Genomic DNA, 21,461 nt, shown 5'->3' on the forward strand with positions numbered 1-21,461 from the left:
TAATAGTTACCTAAGAATAAGAAAATAATTGTATGTGGTAATGATACAAAGTTGAAAAGATATTTATTAAGCATTTATATGCCATCATGTTACAAAAGGATATTAGGGAACTTAAAAAGACAAAGTACGTAAAATAAGACAGTGACAAAATAAACATGACAGATTTCTTGGGTTGGCCAGTTCTCACAGATATGTCTATAGTGCATCATTAATTTATGTAGCAAAATTTTTCCAATATCTGCAAAGCTAAAAAAATAGAAGAGTCAAACTATATATTCTATTAGTACAGTGAATATACATTGGTCATGACATACTTATTTCTACAGGTTATAGCAGGTAAAATTAAGTTAAGAGAAAGTGTTTCATTTTTTTGGACTTATTATAAAATGAAGAGATCCTCTAGATTTCTGGGTAAGAGGGATAACTAGCAATTCCACAGTGATTTCCACTGTTTCTTGCCATCCGAATATATCCTTGGTCACCAAAGTTGAGGCCCCAGCTTTAGAAAAAGAAATAACACAAAATTACAAATGATTATAATCAAATCACATTATCAACTTTTTATCTCCTAGATTGTTTTTCTCCTAAAGTGATTATATATGAAAAGCTATAAAACAAATTTAGAACAAAATAATATAATAATTTCCCCAGGGCTTTTAGGCAATTTTCAAAGGATATTTTGGAAGGCTTTAGTGCTATATTGATGAATAGACTTAATACCTAAGGAAAACAGTATAAATTCCATCCCAAATCTTTAATCCTACTACTTTGTAAACATGGCTCCTGCAGGAAGAGTGTGTTATTGTCCTTTCCAAGGCCCCATCGCTAAATGTTTTTGCATAACAGGATCATAGGTTATAATTTTCTATCAAACTTAGATTCCTTTAGAGAATCTCAATTAAGAAATATTTTTGAGTGACTACTATGGAAAAGGCATAAGATATGGAATTCCAAGGTAAGCAGTAAGAAGTGCAGCTCCAAAGAGCTCTTCGATTTAGAAGTGGAGCTGAGGTAAGACTTTCTCACAGGAAAAGCTGTGAAAAAATGGAATACACTATCTTAGGACGAGGTGAGCTCACTGGCTCTGGAAGTGTTCAGTGAGAGGTTTGCATAACTTGTTAGAGATGTTTCAGAGGGAATTTGTGGGTCAGGTAAGGGTTCTTGCTTTTTGATTTCATGAACTTTGAGAATTAAAAAAATTTGCAACTTCATATAGTTACCAGTATTTTATAGGCATTTTAAAGATTTTACTTATTGATTGATTTTTAGAGAGAGAGAGCGAGTGAGTAGGGAGAGGGGCAGGGGCAGAAGGAGAGGGAAAGAGAATCTCAAGCAGACTCCGCACTGAGCATGGAGCCCAATGCAGAATTCGATTCCATGACCCTGAGATTGTGACCTGAGCCAAAATCAAGAGTTGGATGCTTAACTGACTGAGCCACCCAGGCACCCCAAAGTTACCAATTTTTAAATTAACAAGTATGGACATAACCCCCCCCCCACAAAACATGCTGTTTATATCACCATCATATTGTAAAAGAAAGGTGGTTTCAACACTGAAACAAAACTTAAGAGGACATAGTCTCTAAGGATAGTCCTTTGAGCCAACTAAATTTATATATTTATGAAGGATACACCAAAACATTCTTTTTTCTCAATTTGCCACAGACTAGTGAAAAAAACTGATAAGATTTTTGTAAGAGAAATATTTTCTTAAGTTTTTTATGATTCTGAGATTATGTAATTGTAGATATACAAATAATTATAATATGAAGTGAATTCATTAGGTGCTATAAATAGGATACAAGTAAAAGTGTGAATTTGAGAAAATGCCTTACTGTGCTTGTATTTGGAGAACAGCATTTAGTTGAAAGGAAAATTGGGTGTCTTTACGGTAGTAGGGGACAAAGAGGATAGAAAGTTGATTTGAGGCTATGTTGTGAAGAGCTTAGAACAACAGGATAAGGAAGCTGTCGTTTTAATTCCATAGGCAAAGGGAAACCGTTGCAAATTTTTGCTTGGGACTCAAAGGAAAGGTTGGTTGTGTCTTTGCGTGCAGTGGAGAAACTAAGAAATGTTGCTTGATCTCCAGCAGACAAATTGGCATCATTTAAAATGGCTGTGCTGTAATAGGCCTTAAATGTTCTCTGTATCAGCCATTCAGTGGACACTTTGCAGGTCTTACTTTTCTCTCTTGTATTATTTAACAAGGTTGTCCTCACTTCTCTCCTGGCCTTAAGATAATACATGTCCTGATTGTTCCCTTCTCTCTCTGTTCACTCCTTATTAAACTCTTTCATGGGCTTCTTGATTGTTTCCTTTCACTTATTGCCACTTTGCTGCTTAAAATCCTTTAGAATAAAATCCAAACTCCACTGTCACCTCTTATTGATGGATGCAGTATTCTTTTAGTTTTCAAAAACAATGATAAATTCTGGTGAAGCTCTTATTAATATTAATAGCCATCATTCACTGAGCACTTAGCTCTGTGCTAAGCACCATAACGTATACCACCTCACTTAATCATCACCCTGTGAGGTGGGTAGTATCTTCCTCGTAGTGAAGAGGAAAATGGCCAAAGTGGTAAAATCGCATGCTCAGATGGTTAATTATGAAGCCAGGGCACAAGTCTAGGATTGTTTTACTCCAAAGCCTACTCTAACATTTATACTATCCCTAACCCTACATTATTCCTGTGAGTGAGGTAGCATGAGGGATGAAATTAGACCAGGACATCCAGGACCTTATATAATTGATAACTTACTATATCTTGCTTTGTAATTATTTCACTGCCTTAAAAATATAGGTAAAAAAATTTTAGACAAACTGAGTTTGGACCTAAGTTCTGGTAACGAAAGTTGCATTGAGTTGTAATTACTAGCAGTATGAACTCAGTCAGTGAGGTCCTATTCAGAATCTGGATATCTTACTCTTCCCAGCTTCATAGACCAAGATCAACTGTCCCAAACTTTGTAGAAATCCCAGACCTCTTGTTGACTGAGTCCTGCTAACCTTCCCTTAAAGAATAAAACTGATTAAAAATCTCAAGCTAAATAAATCTGAGGACAAATTATTTCCTTCAGAGCTGTGCAAGGTCAGCTCCAAATGTTCATTTTGGTCCTTACCAAGTTGTTTATTTTTACTGGCTCTATAGCCCTTTATTCAAACTTTCTTAACTCTGTCAGTATCAGGAGTTTCCTATTCTGTATTATGGAGATAAAATGCTTATCTCATAGATTACCTTAAAAATTAAGTGAGAAAATGTATTGAAAGCACTTGCACAGTGTCTATATGTAGTAAATACTCGGTAAGTAGAGGTGGCTATGTCTGTTACTATCCACATATGAGTCCATTTGATTGGACTCAAGTAGAGTCCATCTCCTTTAAAAAAAATACAGCCTTTTTCTTAGGGTAACCAACAGTCCAGTTGCCAGGGACTATTCTGGTTTAAAAAAAAAAGTCCTGGCCTGGGAAACCCATTAGTCTTTGACATGGTGAGATGGTTGGCCATCCTACCTTCTCCCTGCATATTGTAGACTACTAACTTGTTAGACATTCTTTCTAGAATGTATGCCAGCTTCCTTGTAATAAACTGCAGTTCTGAGTTTCCTAGGCTGTGCCAGGTACTATTCTAGGCATTAGGATTATGGAGGTAAACAAGATAGACGAAGTCTTTTCAAAGCCTACATAGGAAACATACAATTAACAAATAAATAATATGATAAAATATAAGTACTATAAAGAAAAACAAAGCAGAGTAAAGGGATATGGAATGTTGGGAACCAGGGCTACATTTTAGAAGGAGTAGTCAGGGAGTGTTCTCTGAGGAAATATTTGAGCAAAGATACTAAGTGAAGATGCAAATGATGCAAAGATCTGGAAAAAGATCAGAATAAACTTGATGTGTGAGAAATAGCAAGTGTAACTTGAGAAAAGATACTGAAAAAAAGCTAGTGTTCTTGGAGCTGAGTGAGACAGGTGAATGTAGTGGGAAATGTTGGAGAGACAGGCTGAGGCCAGAAATTGTTATGGTTTTATGGGTCATGGATTTTAGTCTGAGTGTGAAAGAAAGCCATTAGAGCCTTTGGGACAGGAGAGCAACATAATCTGCTTTATGCTTTGGAAAGATCATCCTGGCTATTGTGTAGAGGGTTGACCATAAGTAAATAAGAGGAGAAGTGACTACCAGTTAGGAGAGTATCAGTAGACCTGGAGACGGACGGTGACTTGAACTAGAGTGGTAACAGTAGAGATATTCAGAAATGGTAAGATTTGGGAAAATTTAATGATGATAGAAATGACAGAATTTGCTGATGGTTTAGGTGTGAGGTATCAAATGAAGAAAGAAAGGATGGTTCCAAGATTCTGACCTGGGGTAAATGTCGTTGGCATATACTGAGATGGGAAAAATTGGAGCAGTGGCAGGGAATCGAGAGTTCTGTTTTGGACGTGTTAAGTTAAAGAAGCCTACAGATACTCAGGTGGAGAGGTCAAATAGTAGGCTTTTAGACGGAGTCTGGAGCTCAGAAAAGAGGTTAGGGCTGAAGGTACAAAGTTGAGAGTCATCAGCTGCTCGTTGTTTAGAACCATGACACTAAATGAGATCATCAAAAGAGTATAAAGAGAGGGGCGCCTGGGTGGCTCAGTTGGTTAAGCGTCTGCCTTTGGCTCAGGTCATGATCCCAGAGTCCTGAGATCGAGCCCCGCATTGGGCTCCCTGCTCAGTGGGAAGCCTGCTTCTCCCTCTCCCACTCCCCTTGCTTGTGTTCCCTCTCTTGCTGTCTCTCTCTCTCAAATAAATATTTTTTTTAAAAAAGTATAAAGAGAGAGAGAAATTGAGGCCTGGGGCATTATAATATTTAAAAGTGAGGAAGAATAAGAGGAATGACAGAACTCAGGAGACTGAGAGGTAAAAGAGGATGAAACCCAGGGGGGTATGGTCCCCTGAAAGTCAAATAAAGTGTTTCAGAAAGTAGAGAATAACCATACATCAAACGTTAAGAGTGCAGGAAGATGAGGCCTGAAAATTATTTAATGAGGCAAGATGGAAGTGATTGCTGATCTTGACAAGAGTGATTTCAGTGGAGTAGTGGGAATAAATATCCTATTTGAGTTATAAACCAATATGCACATTCTTAATCTCTTTGCAGAGAAATCTCTGAGAAAAATCGTTAGATTATAACTTTTTCCTTTTTTAACTCTTTTCCAGCCTTTGATTCCATGGAGAGGAGGCAGTACATATGAGTTTAATGTAGACCCCTATGATGTTTAATGTAGAAAATTAACTCTAAGAGTTCATCTCTTGAAAGATCGGACAGTAGCTTTCAGTGAAGGAAAATGGAATATGTTCTTTTTTCCAACTTGTATTTTACTAACTTAATCCATTTATGGATGAAAAGGAGGCATTTCAATCTCCTATCCATCAACTCCATCCACTTACTTTATTATCTAGAGGCCCATCTATTTTGCAACTATTTATCTTACAGAGTTCATCAGATATTGCTTAAAGGTGTTCTGGGGGCTTTCTTAGTTTTTGGGGAGTGTGTGTGTGTGTGTATGTGTGTATTTAAGGTTCTCATGAGCTTATGAATAGTTAATGCCTTAAATTTTTTCCCCCAGGCTAAAATTATTCTATGCCCAATAACTTTGGGCCTCCATTACTCATTGATCTATAGATTAGATTAAACTCCTCCCTTTAAAAAAAAACATAATTGACATACAATATCCCATTAGTTTCAAGTGTGATTTCACAGTGATTTGATATTTTTATACATTACAAATGATCCTCATGTCTAGTTACCACCTGTCACCATACAAAGTTATTAACATATTATTGACTATATTCTCTGTACTGTACATTATATCCCCATGACCTATTTATTTTAACTGGAAGTTTGTACCTCTTGAACCCCCTTACCTATTTTTCCCATCCACCCAAACCCTTCCCCTTCTGGTAACCAATAGTTTGTTTCCTGTTTCCAGGAGTCAGTTTCTGTTTTGTTTTTTTTTTTTAGATTCTACATATAAGTGAAATCGTACAGTATTTGTTTATCTAACTTATTTCGCTTAGCATTATGCTAGGTTCATACATGTTGTCACGAATGACAAGATTTTATTCTTTTTCTGCAGCTGAGTAACATTCTCTTCCCATCTTCCTTATCCATTTATTTATCAATGAACATTTAAAGATTTTATTTATTTGAGAGAGAGAGAGAGAGCAAGTGAGAGTGCATGCACACAGGAGGGAGGGGCAGAGGGGGAGGGAGAGGGAGAAGGAAAGAATCTCAAGCAGACTCCCCGCTGAGCATGGAGCCTGATGTAGGGCTCGATTGCATGACCCTGAGATCATGACCTGAGTGGAAACCAAGAGTCAGAGGCTTAACCCACTGTGCCACCCAGGTGCCCCAAGGGAACTAGTATTCTATTGAAGGTCTGCCTGGCTTCCAAGTTTCTGCTTTTACTCACTGTACTATACTGTATTATATAAAGAAGCTAAATACCTATGTCCAGAAAGAGGAGGAAAATTCAGGGACATGGATCAATGTTATACACCTACCAGAAAGATTAAGTATAAACAAAAGGAAGATGGAAAAGAAGCCAAATAGAAGAAGACTCACATTCTTTTACTTGAGGTTGACTTGGTAGCATTGAAAATGACATAGAACCTTTTAAGAGATCAGTAAGAGAGACCTGATGACCTAAGAGGATTTTGTTTGAGTCAACTTCTTGTAGAGTCTGGAATTCACGTCCATGTCCAGTCTCTCCTTGTTAGTACCCAGTGCCAGCGGTCGCTGTGGTCTCTCATAATTTGGTCCCTTTTGATCTCACTTCTCTAACAGTCACTTTATACTACAACCTTTATAAAAGAACATGCGGTTCCCTTAACTCATTTATTTTTTTCACCCTGAGCTTTGCACATTTAGCTTCCTCTGCTCTGATTGTTCTTTTTCATGTGGCAAATTCCTTCTTGCCTTTTAAGAATTCGTCAAATAACCTAGCTAAAAGGCCTTCCCTGACTTCCCAGGCTAGTCCAAGTACTCTTCTGTGCTTCTACCCTTTATCTTAGTGTTTATCACATTCTATTGCAATGGTCAGTACATGCACATACTATTAGGCGATGAGTAATTTGAAGGATGATAGAAAGGCTGTATTTTTCATTGCCAAATCTGCTTGGCACTCTGTCATTTGATTGGTACTCAGTATATGTTTGTTGAATCAAGGTATGAATGAAGATGCAAAAATGAATAAGAGACCATTCTACCTTTAAGAAGTTTACATTCTAGTGATGGAGCATACTTTACAGAAATAGCTAGGATTTCTAAAGCATTTCTAAAGCTTTGAAGTTAGAGAAACAATTCTGAGTAAATTAATGGCGTATGGAGGGGATAGCATGGGAAGTAGGTTTTGAAGAATGAATAGGATTTTTAGTGAGGTTTTTTTTTTTTCATTTTAAAAGTAATAAGGTACTTGTTAAAGACTTTTGAGAATACATAAAGGTAGACAGAGATAACCATTATTAACATTTGGTATAATTCCTTCTGGACATTTAGTATAACATAAATCAGAGAAATTGGGCATACTATTTTAAACTTAACGTTTATATTATATATACATTTTATGTTTATATGGATTCTCCATTTAAAAACATATTCCAAGTATTTTATAGGGTTATTAATAATAGTCTGAGTAAATATAATTTCTAATACATGGTCTTGATTGTATAATAGTTTAATATTGTCCCTATTATTAGGTATTTTCAGTTGTTTACTGGCTTTCACTATTAAAGAAGAATGAATGCTACAATTTACATAAATTGGGTATGAAGCTTTCCCCATATTTAGGATTATTTTCTTCATATAGATTCTAAGAAATGAGAAAAAATTGGACAAAGAATGTGAAAATTTTAAATGGTTTTGATTCCTATTATCGAATTGCTTTCAAGAAGGATTGTAACAATTTATTCTTCCACTGGAATGTATGAGAGTGCCCATTTCACCATAGACAGGTGGGATTTCTGTAGGCAGCAATGGGCTTTAATGCCATTTCAGAAAGATGAAACAGCACAAGCAAAAAAATAGAAATAGCTAAGTATCTATACACTTAGGGAATGATGAGTAAGTAGTTCACTGTGGCCAGAGTATAAATATGGGTGCATGAGAACATAGGGGAGGAAAAGTCGAGAAAGGTATGTTGGAAACTAGATAATGGAGAATCTTGAATGCCTGGCTAGGACTTTGTTTAATGTAGAACATCATTATGACAATGATAAACTATTTAGAATTTTTGGCCATGGGTTTGCATGATCTATATTTGAAGAAGGTACTTCCATAGCTGGGTGAGAATGGAATCTGAATTAGAGCAGGAATAGAAAGAAATATAAAATACGATTCAGAGGCTGAATGGACAGGGTTATGTGTACTGAAGGAGGGAAAGGAGAGTCCAAGATGATACCAAGGCTCTGATAACCTGAAGATTGTGATGCATTACTCAAAATAGGGAATTATTTTCCCTTGGGCTTATTCTAAAATACTTTTCAGGGACAGAGGATGGAAGGGGAGTTTAGATGGAAGGAGAGAGGGAATTCGAATTTAGACATGTTGAGAGAGAGAGAGAGAGAGAGTGTGTGTGTGTGTTGAGAATAGCAGTAGGGTAGGCAGGTGGGAAATTCGGATTTTTTGTAAAGATTTTATTTATTTATTTGAGAGAAAGAGTGAGCGTGCAAGAGAGAGAGAGAACACAAGCGAGGAAGGGCAGAGGGAGAGGGAGACGCAGACTCCCAGCTGAGCAGGGAGCCTGGCATGGGACTCGATCCCAGGACCCCGGGATCACAACCCAAGCTGAAGGGAGATGCTTAACCAACTGAGCCACCCAGGTGCCCAGAAATTTAAAAAGATTTATTTATTTATTTATTTATTTGAGCGAGAGCACGCGTGCACGTGATGGGAGGGGCAGAGGGAGAGAATTTTCAAGCAGATTCCCTACTGAGTATGGAGGAGGGGCAGCTGGGGGCCTAACCTCGATCTCATAACCCCTGAGACCACAACCTGAGCTGAAACCAAGAGCCAGTTGCTTAACCGACCGAGCCTCTCAGGCGCCCCGGAAATTTGGATTTTTAGCAAAGCTGTCAAGTTGGAAGTTGGACATGGAAGTCTGTTGCTTAGTAGAGAGATTGCTTTCTAGAGATTGTGAATTGGCTACCATCCACATAATGGTAATAGTTGAAACTCATGATGCAGATGACTTTGCTTTAGTAAAGCTAGAGCGTAAGGGACAAGTGGAAGAAAATAAGAAATGAAGCTAAATCTGATAGAGCGAAATGAGGCAGGAGAGTGTTATGTCTCACGTTGTAGATGCTAAGAAATCAATGCAGTAGAGAGTTTATAAAGCAGAGAAATTTTCACATTTCTGTGCCATTGCAAATCCTTTTTTAGGTGATTGGGCCATTTATTTTCCTCCTCTGACACATGAGCAATTCCACTTATCTGAAAACTTAATGCAAGTAAGTAGTGCCTTCTCTGTGAAACTTTTAGGCAGTTAGGCATCTCCTCATCTATGGCCCCATAGCCATTGAGACATGTATCATTATACCCTGATGTGTTGTATTTTATTGTTTAATTCCCCACTGGACTATTATGTGAGCTCTTTTAGGACAGGATGATTTCTCATTAATTTTTGTATTTCCAGGGCCTAGATGATGCCCATCGCATTACAGATGCCTTGTAAATGCCCAGTGAATAAGTGCTGAGGAGGGGTTTTGAATTTAAACACTAAAAGATTTAAATGGTCTTCAAGAAGGGCAGTTTCAATAGAGAAGGGAAGTTAGAATACACTGTAGAAAGTCAACAAGAAAAAAGATGTAAGTGAAAAAATTGCTTCACATAAAAACATTATCACTGGTCCAGGCCCAAGCTGATCAGTGGTGTGAATAGGTTACAAGAGAACCAAGATGTTATTTTCCTCAACTACTTTCCCAATAGACCATACAAATACTGCCATCTTCTATGTGTGCCATGTGTTGTGCTAAGGATACAAGGACAATACAGATCTTTACCCCAAAGGTGCATACAGAATATTAGAGTGATAGACTGGAAAACATATAATTTAAATATAATGTATAAAATACTCCAGTACGCATCAGACATTTTGGGAGCATAGAAAAAAGACATTTTACCCAGCCCAAGGATTTAGAGGGAAATTTCTGGTATGCCTTAGCTGGTTTTGAAGGAAAAGGAGAAATAAACCAAGTGAGGAGAAAGAATGAATGCTCCCAGCAGAGGGAACAGCATAACCAAAATATGAAGGTATTAAAGATAAAGTGGTATGTATGGGAACTCTGTATAGTTCAAGGTACCTGGAATGAAATGTGTAAGACAAGTGCCAGCAACTGAGCCTGGCAAGGCAGACAGAGACCACAACATAGATGACTTGTCTTCTCCGCTAGGGAACATTAATTTTATACCAAATGGTACTCTGTAGAAGAGTTGTAAGCCCAGTTTGTCATATTTGAGACACACCAGTTTGGAAGCAGTAAAGATGGATTTGAGAGTAAAGGAGATCAGTTTGAAGGCTACATGGCTAGTCCAGGCAAGAGATGTCTGAATCGATGCAATAACGGAATAAATGGAGAGGGGACAGAAGCAAGGACAGATGTGTGGAAGATTAGATTGACTTGTTGCTTGATTAGATCTGGAGGGGCCTACAATAAATCCATAGTATCTAATTGGGTGGGGAGGACAAAATGGTAGAGAGGGTACTGAATTTCTTGGACGTACTGAGTTCAGAGAAACTAAGATACACGGAAGTCGCTATGTCCAGATAAATAAGTCTGAATTTCAGAGCAGAGGATAGAGCTAGAGCTTGAGCTCTGGCAGCTATTAGCATATAAGTTATAACTAAAATCATAAGAAAATGTAGGCTAAGAAGAGTAATGGGCAAAGGATGGAGGCCTGAAGGAAAGACCAACATTCGGGGGCTAAGCAGAGGAATAGATATTTATAAAGGAGACTGAGAAGGAATGATCAGAGAAGTATTCTAGAAGATAAATCATGAAAACAAACTGCTGAAGCTGGAGTAGGAAGTGAAGAAATGGGGACACTGAGTAATTAATTTAGAATGTCACTTAATAAGAAGCTATAAATGTTTATCACTGTCATTATCATCACCATCATCATCATCATCACCACAGGAAAGCATTTGTTGAAGCTCCATCGAATTCCTTATTTTAATTAAATACACACTAAAGTGCAAATATTATACCTGTTTTTCACAAGCCAGTAGTCTTTCCCATTAAGGTTACCGTAGCCAACCACTAATACACCATGATTCACATTCTGAGTACAGGATGGGTCATAGTAGACACCTGAGAATAAAATACGGGTGGAGAAGAAGAGTGAACAGTATGTGGCAATGAAGGACATTTGCAAATGCTATTGCTTTTAGTGGCCTGTTTTATATACATGGCAAGCAAGTTGAGTCATAATTTTAGGAACGTATACTCTCATAAAACTATGTAGAGTTCATAATTCTTCGCCATCAGTGCTGTATTTGTCAGTTTTCTTGCCAAGTGTGGCATCAATTCAATCACAGTTCCCTCAGAAATCTTTGAAAACGGCTACATTTTTCTAATTATTTTTAAAAAGATTTTATTTATTTATTTATTTATTTATTTATTTATTTGAGAGAGAGAGAGCGTGAGTGAGCACAAGCAGGAGGAGGGGGGGGGTGGGGTGGGGAGAGAGAATTCCAAGCAGACTGAGCTGAGTGTGGAGCCTGACACGGGGCTCGATCTCACTACCCTGAGATCATGACCTGAGCTGAAATCAAGAGTTGGATACTGACTGAACCACCCAGGAGCCCCCTTTTCCTAATCATTATTATTATTTTTTTAAAAAGATTACTTATGTATTTATTTGACAGAGAGAGACAGCGAGAGACGGAACACAACAAGGGAAGAGGCAGAGGGAGAAGCAGGCTTCCCGCTGAGCAGGGAGCCCGATGTGGGGCTCGATCCCAGGATCCTGGGGTCATGACCTGAGCCGAAGGCAGACGCTTAACGGCTGAGCCACCCAGGGGCCCCTCCTAATTATTTTTAACTTATATAGAGTCAGTTATACTGTATTTCTTTGTATATAGTCCTAAATTGTTTATTCCGCATATTTTTATCCTTTACTAGATGAGATGATCTTTGGGTGAGTTTTTTTTTTTTTTAATAAAACAGTATAGCCATTTACTTGGCTTAGCACGATGTTTTAGCACTGGCAGGCGCCCTCCTTGTACACCGCAGAGCTACACCAATGGCACATGGTGGCTCCAGGGCTTAGGAGCCCGGGCTCTGGAGTCAAAGCAGCATGGTTTCTGATCCTAGCTGACCACCTCCAGACTGTATGACTTTGGGCAAGTTAAGCATCTAAGACTTGTTCATCTGTAAAATAGGGTTACTGTGAAGATTAAATAAGATAATGCATGGAGAGAATTTATCACAGTCCTTGGCGTGTAGTATTAGTAAATTTTAGAGTATTACTTTACTAATTAGAACTGGATTTAATTTATATACATGAAATGGAGGATTCTGTTTAACCTGAACATTCAGAGGTGGGGTGATAGGGAAGGATAATATTCTTTCTTACGGCGCAGGTCAGCATATAACAAGAAGAGAGCATATCTGAGTTTTTACCACTTCTGTACAGGAAGAAAGAAGAGTGTCTCGCATCAATAGCAACAGACACAGGTCCTTTATTGGCCACAGCTTCTTTCAAGTCATCTTCACTGCCAGAGGGAAGTTCAGTATACTTTGAACATGTGGCAGCTCGATTTTTTGAGTCATACCTGCACTTTCCATCCTGCAAAAAAAGGTATAAATCAGAGAAAGAAGTATACTTCAACTTCCTTTATATCACCAGCATCCTAAGTCTGGATTTCAAATATGTTTTCTTTCCTCATTTAGCCTTTCAAATGTCTAAGGTTCCTTCCTCCTTTTAAAGGAAGAAAAATCTAATCTTCCAAAACCCTAACAGTTCCGTGTTTCACCAGTAACAGAGGAAATGCATAACGATTATACTGTTTTAAATTGTGAACACCTTCCTACATCCAAAAGTTGCTGGATCATGTCCCTCAGACTCTCAGGTGGACTGTGTGGTATACTGTGTGAAGACCATAGACTCTGTACCAGGTCTTGAAAATCTTTTTGATGATATAATGCCTGCAAGACGATCTTCGGTCTAAACGATGGCTTATAAAGACCATATAATCTGCAAAACACTTGGAGTGTATATTTTAGGAGGAAAAGAAAGGTTACAAATTCACTTCTGTTGTGCATATATCTATGGTTTTTTAAATGCTTAATAGGACAAAGAACTTGAAAGAAATAAACCAAAATAATGGTGGTTAAGGTAGGAGGTTTTGGAGTGGTATTTTTATCTTTTCTAAATTTTCTGTAATATGGCTATATTAATTCATCTAACAAAACATGTCATGAACTTGTGGGGAGGAAGAAGAGAGCATTATTTAGCTTTTTAGTAAGTAGGAGAATGATGTGGTTGAGCATGGGAGGCCGTAGGAAAAACAAGTTGAAATACCAGGCAGATGGACAGAAAGAATGGTTTTACATTGTGTCACTGATGAATTAAGAGAACCATTGAATAAGGAAGTGAACTCTTGAGAATTTAAGAGTTCCTGATCAGGATTTTCATACACTGCTTCTCAAGTGATTGGCTTGGTTGTGAGTTTAGTTCCGTTAGTCAAGGGCTAGCATAAGGTCCCAGGGTAGCACAAAAAGTTTGTCTGTGACACACCGTGGCTTTGTAGGGATAGGAAGCTTCTGAATCGATGCCGTTGTTATCGATAATATACTGGAAAGCCTCCGTCATGAAGCCACCATTGCAGCCTTTATTCCCATATTTTTCAGTTGAGCAATCTACCAGGTTCTGTGCACTCAGAGACACCAGCTTTCCTGTTTTCAGCTTCAGCTGTGCTTCCAGGGCCCCCACAGCACTGAAAGCCCAACAAGCACCACAAGCACCCTAAAACAGAGACGAGGTCACAAAGGTAATCATAGAGAGTCTAGAAGGAGAACTTCCATAACACAAAATGGGTACCTCCCAACATGTCAGCCCTGTCGGTTGTTATAGGAACAGCTCCGCCACTACAATTTCTTCATTTCTTAGACAGGGACAGGAAGACTAAATACTTGGTTGTTCTCTGAGCAAGGTCTAATATTGATAGAGATTTGCAAATGGCTGAACTCAGAACATAATTGCCATAGTCAAATATATTAAGAAACAGTGCCTACTGACCATGCACCAGATTCCAGCTATCTTCACCCGTAAAAGTAAGGTAGACGGGCATCTACAGTACAGTGATATTGAGAGGAGCTAGGATGATTCTTTTGACCTAAAATACCCTTTCTCCTGTCAAATGAGGCCTGAAAATATAAGGTTAAAATTTTTCAAACATTTTTAGCTTCATAATTTTTTGATCAAAGACAGATTACAGGGAAGCATAAACAAACAGAAAACACGAAGCTGCTTTAGTTAAGAAAGGTCCAGAGCCCTATTTTTCTCTCTCTTCTTCGTTCTTTCCACCTTGCTCTCTACCCAAAGGAAGCAAATTGAATTTGCTTTTGGTTAAAGCAAAATCGCCCATTAAAATGCAAGCATCCAGGGAAAGGAGCTCATCGGATTATTTATAGTTAACACCTAAACGTGTACTTTGGTGGGTCTCCCCAAACTTTTATTTTATTTATTTATTATTTTTAAGTAGCCTCCATGCCCAACGTGGGGTTTTAACGCACGACCCTGAGATTGAGTGTTGCATGCTCTACTGACTGAGCCAGCCAGGCGCCCCCAAACTTTCATTTTAGACAAGCTTTAGTAAGAAACACAAAACTAATTGCAAGAAAAATATATAGGAAGAAAAGAATAAGATATTAGCAGTACCAGTCACTTCTTAATCTTTACTTTTGGGGCACCTGGGTGGCTCAGCCAGTTAAGCATCTGCCTTCAGCTCAGGTCATGATCATGCACAGGGTCCTGGGATTGAGCCCTGCATCAGGCATCCTGCCCAGCGGGGAGTCTGCTTCTCCCTGTCCCTCTGTCCCTCCTGCACTGTGCTCTCTCTTAAATAAATAAATAAATAAATAAATAAATAAATAAATAAATAAATATCTTTTTAAAAAATATGTTTACTTTCTTCATTGGTTACCAGGTGGGGCTGCTGCTCATGACACGGCTTCCTCTCCCTTACCCTGACCTCTAAGGTGATACATATGTTTTACCCTTAGTTATCCCTAACTAATTTAGGATTTTTGCTGCTTTTTTTAAGTAGTCTCCATGGCCAGTGTAGAGCCCAGTGTGGGGCTTGAACTCATGTCCCTGAGATCAAGACCTGAGCTGAGCTCAAGAATCAGATGCTTAATGGACTGAGCCACCTAGGCGCCCCTTAAAGTGAACTGAAGGAAATACAAAAACATAGGAACAAATTTATAAAACCCATAGTGTATTTCTTTTTTTCTTTCTAAAGATTTTATTTATTTATTTGACAGAGAGACAGCCAGCGAGAGAGGGAACACAAGCAAGGGGAGTGGGAGAGGAAGAAGCAGGTTCATAGCGGAAGAGCCTGATGTGGGGCTTGATCCCAGAACGCTGAGATCACGCCCTGAGCCGAAGGCAGATGCTTAACGACTGAGCTACCCAGGCGCCCCCCCATAGTGTATTTCTTATCGTAACAATGCAAACATAGTCATCAGTTAACTTGATTGGTACAATTTATAGGCCACTCTGAGCTCTAGGTTTTTCCTCTCCTTCAACCCTGAAATGAAGGGAAAAACTCCTGATTGATATTCGCTCACGCACACAATACTGTTTCTCAAGCAATTGTCTTGGCGGAAGACCCAGTGCAGTTGATCGATAGTATGAACACTAAACATTTGTCTTCAAGAAACATATTTGCTCAGTTCACAGTTTTGTTTAATGTGGCTCTAACCATTGGTATTCTAATTATCAATTTAGATTTACATAAGTATGGTAACTTACTCTAAAAGGTTGTGAGTAATCTTTAGACAATGCTTTCTAGAATTAATAAAAAAAAAAAAACGAGAGCAATAGTAGCCTGCAAGTTTCAAATATTCCTCTAAAAAATTTGTTGAGGAAAGTGGTCACAGTAGGACTAAACAAGGACTAAACTATGGAGAATACAAATAAAGTATGATATGTGGTCATTGTCCTCAAGGACCTTACAGTTTAATTGGGAAGACGAGAATAACAAAAGTCATTAGAAATAACATTAGGGAGATTCCACTGCCAGGCTAAGTATTGACAGAAGACAGAGCTCTTCCTGGGGTACAGAAGCCTGGGGTGACAATACTCACCTGGTACTTCACTTTAGTAACACACCCCTTCTCTCTCCAGTCCACAGAATCAGGCAATTTCTGATTCGAGTTTGACTTGTAAGTGACATTTCTCGGCCATTGGCTGGGAACTCTCAGGGAACTCATCAAAGATATCACTTCTTCACTGGTCTGCAAGATAAACAGATATATATATCCTTTCACTTATGACCTTCTTTTCAATATTCTAATAAGTGTAACTGTGAATATATTTAACAACTGAGAAAAAACTAGTGGTAGCTGTGACCAACACAGGTACTGCTAACTGATAGGTGAACCATCTGGGTCTCTTTCACACTCTGTCTCAGCACCCAAGTAGGCATTGGGCAGAAGAAGAAAGTGGTAAAAACTAGAAGTAATAGGGTGGCAGATTTTTGGTTTAAAACAAGGCAGAATTTTAAACAGGGGTTGTCTAAAAAGTGGACTGAACTCGTTTTCCTTGTGAGAAAGAATTACAAAGGAGAGCCTACATTTAAGTAGAAATTTAGTCTACCCCAGGTTCTCTTCCAAGAAGTACTATGATTCTTAATTTTGGCCTCAACAGTAAAGTTCTGTAGGGTAGAAAAAAATTTAAGAACTAACGTGAGAGTATTTGTGATATTAAATACCTACGCTCCCTCATTAAGAAAGCAGGTGGACCATATTGAATTATCAGTTTAGAAGTACGTAAGTATGGTAATTTACTCTAAAAGATTGTGGGTAATTTTTGGGCAGTGCTTTCTAGAATTAATAAAAAACAAAAGCAATACTAGCCTGTGAGTTTCAAATATACCTCTAAAAAATTTATTAAGAGAAGTGGTCACAGTAGGACTAAACAAGGAATCTACAAATTCTTATGTCCTTAAATTCCACTGTTTTCTAACTTTGTGCACATCTATGCGTGCGCGCACACACACACACTCCTTTGCTGTTTACCTTCAAATTGCTTTTGGGGAGATGGAAATCATGCATACCCAAAGATAAAAGCAGGATTATTTGTAACTTACTTACCATGTCTCCCAGATGGTTCATACCTAGATCATATGAATGCATTCCCATTGAGTGTTCCAGATTGTGAAGCGTCACAAATTTTAGATTCTTTTCCCAGATAAGACGCCGGGCTACTTCCTCATTCTAAAATGTAAGCAAGAAGAACATAGTCACAGGCATATCTTAAAGATACAGTATGTTCAGCTCCGGACCACTGCAGTAAAGCAAATATCACAGTAAAGTGAGTCAAATGAAGTTTTTGGTTCCTCCACGCATAAAAAGTCACGTTACACGTACGATAGGTTTATCAAGTGTGCAACAGCATTATATTACTTGAACTTTGAGATAAATTATAAAGGTAGAATACTAATCAAAAGTAATTTTCATTCCTTCCAAGGGACTGGAATCATTGAAAAGAGAGTATTCATTTAACCCGATAGTGGTGCTAACTGAACATCTTACTCTAGTTAACCTTGAAATGAGAGGTTTGTTTCTAAAGGGGATTGGATGAGGGTAAAATTCATCACTACTAAGAAAACAACTCAGTGCACATCCTACTAAAAGTGTCATTTTTATACAAAAATAATGTATCAAATTAATTCATAATTCTTGCTTACAAAGTCAGGAATATATATATATGTGTGTGTGTGTATTTATATATCTTAAAGATTTTATTTTTAAGTCATCTCTATACCCAACATGAGGCTTGAACCCACAACCCTGAGATCAAGCATTACATGCTCCACTGACTGAGCCAGCCAGGCACCCCCAAACTCAGAAATATTAGTTACAGGACTTAGTTATTTGAAGCACTAGGATTAAGGTCTTTTTTTTTTTTTTTAAGATTTTATTTATTTATTTATTTATTTGACAGAGAGAGAGTGAGCAGGGGGGGAGGAGCAAGGGGAGAGGGAGAAGCAGACTCCCCGCTGAACAGGGAGCCCAACATGGGGCTCCATCCCAGGACCCCAGGATCATGACCTGAGCTGAAGGCAGATGCTTAACCAACTGGGCCACCCAGGCGCCCTGGTTAATGTCTTAAAAATCAATAAGTATGCGCTGATAAAAACAAAAGTACATCAGGGGAATTGAGTCAAAAAACAACATTTTGTAGGGCTTCTATACACCAGGGACTGAAGAGGTCTTCTTGTCCTCAAACTTGTACTCTATCCCCCTTGACCTGGAAGCTGCATTCCAACAACTTTGCTTGCTCCCTGGCTTCTGTGAATTCTTGGCGCACATGTTGCCTTTGATGAGTGTGCTTCCCTGAGCATTCCATCATGTATCAAGAAGAATCACTCCCAGGGGCGCCTGCGTGGCGCAGTCGTTAAGCGTCTGCCTTCGGCTCAGGGCGTGATCCCAGCGTTCTGGGATGGAGCCCCACATCAGGCTTCTCCGCTGGGAGCCTGCTTCTTCCTCTCCCACTCCCCCTACTTGTGTTTCCTCTCTCGCTGGCTGTCTCTGTCAAATAAATAAAATCTNAAAAAAAAAAAAAAAAAAAAAAAAGAATCACTCCCAACCCCTCACCGCCGTCTCCCAGAGCCCTCCGGCTCTCGGTCTCGCTAGGCCGCTATGCCTCGCTTTATTTTTCTCTACTGCACTTGTCACCACCTACCACACTATTGACTTAGTTCCTATCTCCCCTGCTAAACATGAGCTCCACAAAAACAGGAACTTTGCTTTGTTTCCTGCTGTATCTCTGGGTCCAAGAATAGAATCTGGCAAGAAATGAGTGCGTAAGCATTTATTGAAATCTTTGCTTGTAAGAATATAATTTGGAGGGGCGCCTGGGTGGCACAGCGGTTAAGCGTCTGCCTTCTGCTCAGGGCATGATGCCAGCGTTGTGGGATCGAGCCCCACCTCAGGCTCCTCCGCTATGAGCCTGCTTCTTCCTCTCCCACTCCCCCTGCTTGTGTTCCCTCTCTCCCTGGCTGTCTCTATCTCTGTCGAATAAATAAATAAAATCTTAAAAAAAAAAAAAAAGAATATAATTTGGAGGTGGGGAGGGGAGAGAAAGCATAGGATCCTTGAGCAAAAGCGAATTGCTCAAGTGACAATCGCACCTACCTTTTCCTTGTATTGTTTGCCATAGGTTTTCTTCCAGAGATTCCAGTGATGATCCAGAGCGGGGTCTCTGTCTACCGGCGCCGCCGCATAGGAACACGCCAGCAGCGCCCAAGCCAGCCATGTTCTTCTGGTAGGGGACAGGTAACACGAGAAGAATAGTTACTGGCCGCATATATCGTGGGCAAATGTTTACATGAAAAAATAGCACTGTGAAGTCTGTCAAAAGGGCAATACAAATCAGAATTACACAGGAAACCTTCTGGGATTTATTGTCACAGGGAGTAACTGTAGATTTAATGACGGGACTACCACTTCCAAGACTTAGTAGCACTTCAGAAAGTGATTTTCAGAAATTTCCTGCTACCTGGTATACCAAGCTTTCATCCAACGTAGGGGGAACTGGGTAAGGGAGGGGACCTCAAAAGGAGGGCAAACCTTTGAAAAATCAGTTTATCTTCATAATTTTTGAATACATGGCTCTTCTTAACTGGTCTATTTAAACGTCCACAACATTTAGAGATAGTTCAAAGACAATTCTCATGTTTTGCTTTCAAATCCCAGAGTCATTTTATTTTTTTATCCAGTTCTTCCAATAATCAGAATATCTATTTCAAAGGAAGCACTTAAGTACTTTTGAAAACACCACCTCTGTATTTAATACAAAAAGACTCGGACAGTAATTCAGTGCCTACCTCCCTCAAACTGGATTCTACTTCCTTTTCTGTTTCTTTTAAATTCTAAACAGCTGGAATTTTGGACATGTAAATCTTCAAATTACATTCCAATGAAAGCTACGTTTTCAGCCTCTGGTTTAGATGCGCAAGCATACATTAACTTTTCAAAAATAGATTCTTTTTAGTCAAAAAAACAAGAGGCAAATTGAGCAGCACAATATTTTAGCTTACTTCCTGAAACCAAAGCTTTTTTAAAGCCTGGCAGGCGCAGCAAGCTGAAGAGGCACAAACGGAGGGTTTAAAGACCAAATAGTAGAAAAAGACCAGAAAGTACATACATGGTAGAACCGGCAGGTGCTCCCATACTAAGAAAGCCGGGAGGCGAGCCCTCTCCACGGGTTTTAAGGCAGCAAAGAGACTTCACTTAAATAGACTTTAAAAAGATACCGGTCTTGTCACATGAGGTATCCACAATGAGGAAGTGAACTTTCATTTCAGTTTCATTTAAAATCTAACCACATCGGCTATCTCTGGCCCCCACCCTCATGGTTTTGGAGACAAAACAAAGTGGGTACAGTAAGCCATGAAAAAGAACCCCCCGGGGAGCCAATCAGTGGAACAAACGCAACAAAACGGGAGCAGCGAAGGTTGACCTTTTAATCCTTCATTTTGATAATTCACTTTACCTCAAAACACCAACTTTCAGAAGGAAAAATTTAGTTATGAAGAGGTTAGGATTAAGCTCCTGAAATCCCAGTTTCCTCCAGAATTTCCTGCAAAAACTTGTGACTCTCCATGATTACTGTTGTCTCGTTCTTACTCAGCTATTCCTTGGTTCATCAATTTAAAATACCTTTTTTTTTTTTGAAAGATTCTATTTATTTATTGTTTGAGAGAGAGAACAAGCGGAGGGAAGAGACAGAGCGGGAGGGAGAAGCAGGCTCTCTGCTGAGCAGGGAGCCCAATGTGGGGTTTGATCCCAGGACCCTGGGATCATGACCTAAGCCCAAGGCAGATGCTTAACCCACCTAGCCACCCAGGCGCCCCTCAAAATATCTTTATTGATAGTAATATATGTTAGCATATTCATGGAAAGAAAATATGCCTAGGTATATCTAAGTGCTAGAGCGGTTAGCTGGGTGGGGCAGGGGCAAGATGAACTAGCATTTTTTATAGCTTGCATATCCCTAATTACCAATGAGGTTGAGTATCTTTTCACACATTATGGACCATTGGAGTTTTCTGTGAAATGCCTGTTCATATGTTTTCGTTCTTCTATTGCGTCATTGCATTTTCTTAGTGTTTTGTAGTAGTTTTATATATTTCTATATAAATATATATAAATACATAAACAAACAAACAAATATATGTAT

General features: G+C 38.9%; 1 protein-coding gene across 2 annotated transcripts; it reads right to left on the reverse strand.

The window, feature by feature from the left end:
- Positions 1–46: 46 nt before the first annotated feature.
- Positions 47–20,585, reverse strand: CTSS (cathepsin S). 2 transcript variants are annotated; one of them, XM_002919359.4, is made up of 8 exons: positions 20,427–20,585; positions 19,415–19,541; positions 17,369–17,491; positions 16,361–16,510; positions 13,788–14,015; positions 12,671–12,836; positions 11,254–11,356; positions 47–499 (listed from the first exon to the last, which is right to left on the reverse strand). In XM_002919359.4, exons 1-8 carry the CDS (start codon positions 20,450–20,452, stop codon positions 400–402), a joined length of 1,023 nt encoding a protein of 340 aa, XP_002919405.1. In that variant the 5' UTR covers positions 20,453–20,585; the 3' UTR covers positions 47–399. The 2 variants fall into 2 exon arrangements, with proteins under 2 accessions (XP_002919405.1, XP_019655338.1); XM_019799779.2 differs by having other exon boundaries at positions 19,415–19,538; positions 20,427–20,569.
- Between the last annotated feature and the right edge of the window lie 876 nt (positions 20,586–21,461).

The sequence above is a fragment of the Ailuropoda melanoleuca genome, chromosome 2, assembly GCF_002007445.2.
Source record: "Ailuropoda melanoleuca isolate Jingjing chromosome 2, ASM200744v2, whole genome shotgun sequence".
NCBI lineage: Eukaryota > Metazoa > Chordata > Mammalia > Carnivora > Ursidae > Ailuropoda > Ailuropoda melanoleuca.